Source organism: Branchiostoma floridae, chromosome 8 (assembly GCF_000003815.2).
Source record: "Branchiostoma floridae strain S238N-H82 chromosome 8, Bfl_VNyyK, whole genome shotgun sequence".
Classification (NCBI taxonomy): Eukaryota; Metazoa; Chordata; class Leptocardii; order Amphioxiformes; family Branchiostomatidae; genus Branchiostoma; species Branchiostoma floridae.
The window spans coordinates 13,591,973-13,600,797 of NC_049986.1; the positions used below are offsets into that span (position 1 = coordinate 13,591,973).

At 40.2% G+C, this 8,825-nt stretch overlaps 4 protein-coding genes across 5 annotated transcripts in view; 1 reads left to right on the plus strand and 3 right to left on the minus strand.

Annotated features, from left to right (window-relative positions):
• The window catches only part of LOC118421282 (electron transfer flavoprotein subunit beta-like), a 3,363-nt gene extending 1,510 nt beyond the window's left edge, over nt 1–1,853 (minus strand). The window contains 3 exon segments of the mRNA XM_035828508.1: nt 110–302; nt 1,390–1,579; nt 1,755–1,853. Of these exon segments, the coding sequence (XP_035684401.1) occupies nt 110–302; nt 1,390–1,579; nt 1,755–1,788 (417 nt within the window). The 5' untranslated portion in view covers nt 1,789–1,853.
• LOC118421281 (E3 ubiquitin-protein ligase PPP1R11-like) lies at nt 1,832–4,009 on the plus strand. Of its 2 annotated transcripts, XR_004831817.1 has the most exons (6): nt 1,832–1,998; nt 2,253–2,361; nt 2,935–3,093; nt 3,393–3,449; nt 3,510–3,540; nt 3,583–4,009. XR_004831817.1 is itself a non-coding variant. In XM_035828507.1 (5 exons), the coding sequence occupies exons 1-4, from the start codon at nt 1,945–1,947 to the stop codon at nt 3,428–3,430; spliced, it is 360 nt and encodes a 119-aa protein (XP_035684400.1). In that variant the 5' UTR covers nt 1,832–1,944; the 3' UTR covers nt 3,431–3,449; nt 3,510–4,009. The 2 variants fall into 2 exon arrangements, 1 of the variants encoding a protein (XP_035684400.1); XM_035828507.1 differs by having other exon boundaries at nt 3,510–4,009.
• LOC118421280 (DNA-directed RNA polymerase I subunit RPA12-like) lies at nt 3,669–5,627 on the minus strand. Its single transcript, XM_035828506.1, has 4 exons — nt 5,353–5,627; nt 5,138–5,235; nt 4,735–4,844; nt 3,669–4,345 (listed from the first exon to the last, which is right to left on the minus strand). The coding sequence occupies exons 1-4, from the start codon at nt 5,489–5,491 to the stop codon at nt 4,321–4,323; spliced, it is 372 nt and encodes a 123-aa protein (XP_035684399.1). The 5' UTR covers nt 5,492–5,627; the 3' UTR covers nt 3,669–4,320.
• A 1,638-nt stretch (nt 5,628–7,265) lies between these two features.
• LOC118421784 (sperm acrosome-associated protein 9-like) overlaps nt 7,266–8,825 on the minus strand; it is a 6,936-nt gene continuing 5,376 nt past the window's right edge. The window contains exons 5-6 of the mRNA XM_035829286.1: nt 8,758–8,824; nt 7,266–7,622 (exon numbers count right to left, since the gene is read on the minus strand). Coding sequence (XP_035685179.1) covers nt 7,300–7,622; nt 8,758–8,824 — 390 coding nt within the window. The 3' untranslated portion in view covers nt 7,266–7,299. The remainder of the gene's footprint in view (nt 7,623–8,757; nt 8,825) is intronic.

Consider the following 8,825-nt stretch of genomic DNA (forward strand, 5'->3'; position numbering starts at 1 on the left):
CAATGTCAGTAAGCTGAACATAAGAGCGGCAAAACTGGGGTAAAAAAATCCTACCTTGGCTGAAACACTCTGCTCTACTTTTATCTACTCAAACATGTATAGGACATACCAAATGCAGTATAGAAGGATTCTGTTGTGGGAATATAAGTGTGTCTTGACAATTTTTCATTACCTTTCCTGACACCTCCACATGGATGCCCCTGTCAGCACCCATAGCCAGGGCTGTCCTGATGGTCTCCTGGGCCTGGGTAGGGCCACAGCTCACAGCAATGATCTCCTTAGCTAACTTCTTCTCCTTTAACCTGTAAGGGGAAGGATGGGCTTTGATGACAACTGGCTTGAATGATCTACATCTATTCAGTTGTTACCACAATGACACAAAACTTGACAAATTACACTGGGGTTTTGAATAAGAACCCAGAGGTACTGAGTTCAAATCCCTGACAGGTCCTGGATCCTGATGTAAGTGAGAACCTAGCTTCAGTTAGAGACATCTATTGGATAGGATGCAAAAATTTTGGAGATCCCATGTTTGAGGAGAGCCACACTTCAAGCAGTTAAAGAACCCACCACACTAACAGAGTTGGGGTCATTCGGCTCCTTCCAAGTGTGAGTTGATCAAAAAGCCCTTTCCCACATTTCAGTATGAGGAATTACAAGTAGTATGTCAAAGGTAAAGGACCCTGAGACGTAAGCAGTCTTGTCTTGACTGTTGTTTCGATATGCCTAACAATGTTTGGAACATAATGGCGCTGCAAAATGCCAGAATTCCTACAAGTCAGGGGACTTCACCTTTTCCCGCACATGCACACTCGATGCGTGAAAATGCTTATCAATCTGTCCGGATATGTAGCTTGTGCTCTCAAGTACATATCTGAGGTACAAACTTGGCATTGCTGTTACGAGGCGGCTTAGCAGGAATGCAATTATTGTTGTTATTGTTGTTTCTTCAATTTCTTGTTTAACATCTACTATTTCGCTAGACGTGGTCTCTTGGAGCTGGATAGCACATGGTTCAGTATAGATTCAATTGTATTTAGCTCTTGGTGCCTTGTGCTTGGGAGATGTTAGTTTCTTAGGGAGTACGTTTACAACCCAACACTGGGGAGCAAAAGTCATGGGAATACTGGTTTGAACTGGTTTGATTTGGGTACCTGCCATGCAGCCTACTAGTACTGTAAGACAACATGTCACTATAGAATGTTAACATAAGAAGAAAAACCATTTCCACTACTGACATAAACTGTGAACCACTAAAATATGTGTTGTACGATAACAAAAATCCTCGCTCGAAAACCTGTCCCCTCCCTCTCTACGCACGATCTTCCACTCTCCCAAAAGGCAAGGTCACTCGGATCGGCCCAGCACAGGTGAGCGCTGTGTTCTCACCTGACGGCCTCCTCCATGGCGATTTCACAGAACGGGTTCATCGAGTGTTTGACGCCATCTGTAACGACCCCGGAGTTGTCCGGCTTGACGCGGATTTTCACCGCGTAGTCGATCACTCTCTTCACTCCGACCAAAATTCGAAGATTCGCCATTTTGCAAAACTGGGGAGAGAGCGCGGCCAAAGCACACCCTATATCATAAGATCAAAAAGAATAGACACAAAATCTTACTTAATAAAAATAATTTTTATCGTAAAAAAATAAGTAACTGATTCTACGACTACTTTTTTGTTGCGTAAAGAACTTCTAAGGTACAATTTTAGTTTGGTAAATGTCATTTATTACGTTAGTCTGCGATGAGGTTACCTAAGGTTATGACGTAGCGGAACAATCTGCGCATGCCTGATGGCCTCACGACCTCGATTTGCGTTTTGACGTTCCTGCAAAATTTTGGGCATGTGAAACGTTACAAGTAGCACGTACAGCTTCCCTCTTAAATCTGCGGCTCTTAAGACGTGGTGAAGCTAGTAAAAGACATCTTCAAGATTCCTCAGACATGGCTGAGGCATCAGCAACGTCTACAACTACCGAAGTAGAGGTGGAAGAAAGAGTAAGTCGAACTTCCGTATCATAAAACAAAATCCAAACACAAATTTTTGCAGTTTATGGTATCTAGTCTACTGCACACTTCTTCATGTGTATTGTGTATACTACATACTTAGTATGTGTATACTACAAACATACTATTTGTCATCTGAGCTTATGATCAGCTTGATATAGAAGCTAGGACCCAAAAGTCTACATGTATGTATTGCCAGTTGAACTTGAAGCAACTGTTTGTCACCCCCTCATCCACTGATCCAGCATGAGGACCAGGTCACACTGAGACTGAAGAAACCAGACACTGACAAGAAGGTGAAGTGGGAGGAAGGCACGGTGGACAACGAGCATATGGACAAGAAGAAATCCAAATGTAAGTTTGTAACCAACCTTGTGCTATAAACCTCCTTGATCTAACAAAATATCCATTAAAAGTGAAAGCCAATACCTGGATCTATATAGCCATTACAATGTATAACCATAAGTCCATAACTGCCCTTTGGTTTAACACACCCACAACAGGTAAAAGTCTGCACACTTGTATTGATCATCTATACAGAACACATGAACATCCAATCAAACCCAAACCTTATACTACTAGTATAATGCATTTATCTTTTTAAGTTCACGGGGATTTAATTTTGCAGTAGTGAGAACTGTTCGCGGTGGTAACGGGTGGTTTTAAGTTTGCGGTAGCACCATGCATTGTAGTCTCTTAATAGTAGTCTTACTGCCATGGAAAAAATGTTCGCAGTGGTTTTAATTGCATGTACTATTTTGAAGCGCTTAAGATTCAAACTAAATGTTACAACATATTATGGAAAGAAACCAGTCATTCTCATGATTGTACATGTACTAAAATCATCACTATTGTCTAATTCAGTAAGGACAGTACTGTTATATCAACATATTGATTAGATTATAACACATTATGTTCTGTAATCAGGTTGCTGTATCTATCACAAACCCCGCAAGTTTGGTGAGAGTTCATCAGAGAGTGAAGGTGATGATGATGATTGTATGTTCCACCACCATGGTCATCGCAGTAGGAGAAAACATCATCATCATCACGACCATGATCAGGAAAACAAGGATCCCGCAGGCGGTAAGACAGAAACTAAAATTTCGATTGAAAAGGGAAACTACTGAACCGTTTTGCCTAATTCCTCATTCTCCATACATGTATATTGTGTCTGAATTTTGGATTGTATGAAATCTCATGTAACAAGAAAACCTTTCATTTGAGCTTTTAGTATTTGAACAGCTTGAAAATCATACTTATTGCTCTTTCGTGTGCTCCAATTAATGGAGTTACTTGTAATATCTGTCATACTAGTACTTTCCAGCTTGCAAGTATTAAAGTAACATAACCACGTTCTCTTCTTCTTTTTCCCCCTACCATAGGACCAGAGCCAGGGCCATCTGGTGTAGAGCCAAGCTAAAGTACATTGTGCAGAAGTCATGTAGTACATATTGGAAGTCATGTAGAGAAGACATGCGGCGAGGATGAGTGAGTGAGAGATGTAGAGTTTGAACGTTTGTATTCTGGTACTGAAAGGTGGTGGTTTAACCACCAGTACAGTTTTAGTATCTATGTGAGGTGCGCACTGTGAATAGAACTTGTTTGGGTTGAGATATTTTGTGATGCTCAAACGTGTGGAGGTCATTGTGAAATATGGGATATCTACATGTAAGTGACAAACCAAGTGTTGCTTAAGTAAAATCTATGCATCATTAAAGGGTGATGAGCTTATGACAGTTTTATTGAGTTGCATACATTTATTTTTTTTGTATCACATTTTCTTGTTAACATCAAGCTTAAATATATCTGACAAACAATTTGACTATTGTATGATATAGTCTGGTCTATCAGGCCTCTACAGACTCAACATGTGCTCTTAGTCCTTATTGGAAAGATCAAAGTTCATGTATGTAGAAAGCCCATTTTAGCAGAGTCTATGTACAAAGTGAGTCCATTGTACATGTATAATTTCATAATAAAGCATTTGCTTGTAAAGTAATCATTTTATCTACATTGTTCATAATTCATGTACTCATGGTGCATACAAACATTGTAAGTCATCTAATTTGGCCACTAATAGGATCAACAGATGTTGGTACAATATACATCAGTGGATCTCTACATCATTCAAAAACATCCTGGATAAAGACAACACTTATTCAGGATCATCTACTGTCCAACAATGGAGATAATATCTGCAACCAACAAGTGTCTTGATGTAGTTTCATCCATGACGTTGTGAAGATTGTTGAGTTGTGTCCACCCTTGGTGCAACATGACATAAATCAGTCTTCTCTGTAGCTGAGATGATCAGGAGTACTCTGTCTCATTGAACCTGTGGAATGGTAAAATATATGACAGATCAAAGTCATGTGACAACAGATGAAAATGGGCTGGATTAATAGAAAGCATGGTTTGGTCTTTGGTAAAAACATTATGGTGGCATGTACTCAAAGAATTTATTCCTTATTCCATTTTGTCTTAGAAATTCTTCAAGCAGTAAAATACCATTGGACATATATTATTTTTTTATTTGATGATGTTTTTAAACTTGTTTAATCTCAGTAATTTTACAATTACAACCTCAGAGACAATATCTCAGGTATACTCTTCCTTCTAGAATCTACATAATAGTTACACGATTCAGCCTACAGGCTGCTGTGTTTTACAAGTACATGAAAATCATAGGTTCATGTATCCACGACAACAAGAGGCCCCACCCACCTGCACCTAGGACAGCCGTAGAAGACAGTTTGCCCCTCGTCAGCTGAGCGAGTCTGTCTGGTGGTGTATGTCATCCCTTCATGGCCACATTTGGGGCACTTTCGATCCACCTGCGGGATGAGAGGGGTAAGTTAGTCAAAATACTTCCCATGTATTCCCATTTCTATTGCCCTATGGCTACAAAGTTTTATTAAAAAGAGGACTACAGTAGGGGACTAGTCAACAGGTTTACAATGTATTTCTTGATCTGCTTCATTGAAGTTGTAACAATACTTTAAACTTAAAAATGCTCAATTTCAAACTTGTTTCATGTACTCTATCTGTAGTTTCATATGAGAGCAAATGTGACCAGTATGATATCCAAACATAAGACATTCCAGACACATGACTGATTTGACATTACCAGTGGTCCTGATGTGTCCTCTGCTGGTCTGTCTTCCTTCTTGGCTGACTCTCTTTTGTTGAAAATGATGCGGGTTTTGACTTCAACTCCATCAAACTCTGAAAAGATGAAGTGCGCATAAGATCAGCTTTTATGGATTATAGGCAAGCAAACATAAGAACGTACCCACACAGCTGACAGTCACAGGTGTCTACATGTACATTCACCTGTCTTACCTGTCACATCTACCTGGAACCCACACAGCTTGCAGGTGACTACATCCTCTCTCCCGGGTAGGGGCAGGATAGATCCACAGTCCGGGCAGAAATCAGCCTCGCTGGTGAAGGCTGACCGCTGGATTACCGACCCAGACATCTCTGACGTACCACAGATCGAACTTTAAGAGTCTAATCGCTAAGTTGTGCACAGCTATCAGGAACAGAAGGTCAGTTTTCCCCTTGATATTGTTGTCACACGTGCATGCTTGCTTCCGATCAATTTAACCTTTGACCGTGTTGGAACATTCTAACAGAATATGGGGGTAGTTTTGATGGCCACTCACGAACGTCATCTAGCGATCTAAAGCAGAACTGTCAGCGTCTTAGCAAAAACAGATGAGCGAGGCTAGCCTCTGCTATAATATAACCTCCTTGCTCGGCTTTGGTCCGATCAATGACTTGGTCCGATGCAGAATGTTAAAATAAGCCTATATATAAACAATACAGCGCAAAGGACCGTGCAACTTGAAGAGTCCTGACGGAGAGGAGCTAGGGGCCAGTCCCCGGCATGAGCACTTAGGCAGGCAGGCATATCGCTAATGTGACCTTCCTTGCTCAAAACACCCGACCTTTGGAATACTAGTAACTGTTGTTGGCATTGTGTATCTAACAACAAATTAACAGGTTAAATTTATGAAAGTAGGAAACAGTGATGGTTACTTCTTATCTGTGTGACATGTTTAATACCCCTTTTCTTATTCTGACCAGTTTGTTGTACTTTATTCAGAACGCTCAACACTCGTTAAACTCAATAAAAATGAATCTACACAAAGTATAGAAATTAATGTTTATTGCCTATCTACACCACATGTACATATTACATGTCTACATTTAAAATTACAATTGTGCAGCTTTTATTATGAAATGTAACATGTAATCCTAAACTATGGCCTATGGTTTTCAATTAAAACAAATCAAAATACCATTTCAAATCAAATTATATCTTGCAAATTAGTAATATACAGGTTGTCAAATTGTGCCGGTGTGGGAAGTGAATGCCAATAAAATCAACAGAAATAAAATAGAGATACATATTACGTTTATGAAAGTTTGACATCCGGGTAAACAATATCTAGAAACAATCTAATCTCTACAACTGGGTGAAAATCGGAGATATACACCGTCATTAGGGATGTCTACCATCTGTACGTCAAATATTTTACAGATAGCTCATTAAATGAAGAAAATTTTCCTTGGCAAATGAAAATAATGGTGCAAAAGCTCATGTACAGCAAAGTGACTCCCGGTCCTACAACGTGAATTTTATTTACACACAAGCTGAGAGAGTTTCTTGAAAGTAGGTAAGCGTCAGCGTGCGTCTGCGTCCCATAGTTATTATTGTGACGACACAGCTACTACTAGGTACCATAATGCTTTTCATACAATCTTACCTTATATGTGAGCAACAAATATATACACGTGATGCTGCCAGTCCGTGTGGTTCCTTGTTAGTAACATTACAGGCCGGGTACAAAGTGTAATTTTGGTGACTCTTCTGTCCGGTAGAATCTAGAATCTGCACACCAATTTATGCTCTTGTTAGAGAAAATATCTCAATCGGACATTTTTCTGACGGTGTCATTTTCAAAAATTGTTAATGTAACATGCATGTTGTTTGTTGGAAAAGAAGAGCGATGTGTTTCTCATGCACTGTGGATTAAAAGCGTGCTACAGTACAGAGCAGGTGGTACAGAGTCGTCTGGCATCCGTCCAAAATCTACATTACTAGTTTATTGATAAATGGTCGCCTAACGCCCCGTGGAGAACAATAGCTTTCTGACATTGGTATTTGGTAAACATATTATCAGATATACAGTCTGCGTTTGGTCTTTTGTTGTCACAGTGCCCATAGAAACTAATTTGTATCTTATTTGTTGTTTCATTTCCATTTTTGTGGTTGATTTCTTATGGTTTCCATGGTTTCCTAGAGGCTGCCCATTTCATCTCCTGCATGTCCTTCAATAGATCCTCCACCTCAGTGCCGTAATACTTGCTCTGCTGGGGAGCCTTCCCTTCTATCGGGATCTGCTGCACTTCTGGTGCGAACCGCGTGTGGCGCTCCTCTGTATGCCCCATGGTACCGTTGGGTGGACCATGTTGCCCCGAATGTTGCCTTGAGGGGAGCCGCTGAGATGACGCGTTGGACTTCTGCGTCGAGGACAGGCGGGGAGACGCGAGGTTCTCCATGACTTCATTGATTGTGTCCAATATCACAGGAATCAGGCTCACTGTGAAGACAAAGGGAAGAACGACATGATATCCCATTTCATCTGCATTGAATCGCTTTTCAGTATGCAATTCAAATTAAATAAGGCCATGTTGACTTGATTATATGGATGACATCCTCCGGGAACTCCAAAATTGATGCGAGCGAGCGAGTAAAAAAAAGTTTGGCCAAAAAAAAAAAGTTTGCTTCAGTATATAATCAAAGTGGCCAGGAAGGTTGAACATAGGACTACAAACACATAGTATGGTATACCAACAGTTAGATGTTGCGACCAGTACATCATACGGGTGCAAAACTTTTTTTTTCTTCTTGGACCAATCTGAAATAAACAGACCTGAAAATAATCAGATTCGCCAATTGCAAAATGGACACACTATGTCGGCGGGTGTTTGGGGTCTTACCGGTCATAGGTCCGGTTATAGTCACTTGTACCAAGTTTCTACAGGCAAAGGTACAGAGACAGTTAGCCTTTATTACATGAAGATGGGGTTTTAAAATGCCAGTGGTAGTCCAATGATCCTTTGTAGAGATTCCTTTGTAGCAAAATTGACCAATTACCATTGTTTTGAGTATTATCAGTTCTCAAGTTTCCACAGACAATCAGGTCCAGGTTCACGTCCACCTGGAAATGATCCTCTGGACCTCAACGGGACCTATCCTGAATTTACTGGTACATGTACAAACCCCTACCAAAAAACCTTTTTTCTTTCTTTCCGTCCTTTCACATCTTATTCTTTGACTTTTGAGATTTATTTTGGCATTCTATGGCATCAGTTATCGATTTTCTGATACTTTTTTTTAATCTACGGAATATTTGTGCTCATTTTACAGCTGCTTTGCACAATTTACTGTGTGGTCCAAAACTTTTTTTTTTGGAAATGGCCGAAAATTGGTGCGAGCGCGGATGTCATCCATATAATCAAATCAACATGGCCTAACAGAATAAACTTGCAGTTTGGAATGCAATCTACTGAGTCTGTTATGATAAACCAGCGATGAAACTTTGGAAAACAAAATGGAGGAATGACCTATGGACATTTGAGATAGACAACTGTGGCTATAGATCCTATCATCATTCAAACTACTATAATTTGAAATTTCAGTAGTTTTTGCTTCATCGTGTCTCTCTAACCTACCTACACCGCCGAAGTAGTTCCTGGCCTCGTCACAGCTGAGGTGGTTGACCTCTCCGTGTGGGAAGGTG

Coding starts and splice junctions, on each gene's coding strand:
- LOC118421280 (XM_035828506.1), bottom strand. CDS start 5,491: ATGTCTGGGTCGGTAATCCAGCGGTCAGCCTTCACCAGCGAGGCTGAT. Junction 5,236..5,352: donor GTTCCAGGTAGATGTGACAG/GTAAGACAGGTG, acceptor TCATCTTTTCAG/AGTTTGATGGAGTTGAAGTC. Junction 4,346..4,734: donor TACGGCTGTCCTAGGTGCAG/GTGGGTGGGGCC, acceptor ACCATTCCACAG/GTTCAATGAGACAGAGTACT.
- LOC118421281 (XM_035828507.1), top strand. CDS start 1,945: ATGGCTGAGGCATCAGCAACGTCTACAACTACCGAAGTAGAGGTGGAA. Junction 2,362..2,934: donor GGACAAGAAGAAATCCAAAT/GTAAGTTTGTAA, acceptor TTCTGTAATCAG/GTTGCTGTATCTATCACAAA. Junction 3,094..3,392: donor AAACAAGGATCCCGCAGGCG/GTAAGACAGAAA, acceptor CCCCTACCATAG/GACCAGAGCCAGGGCCATCT.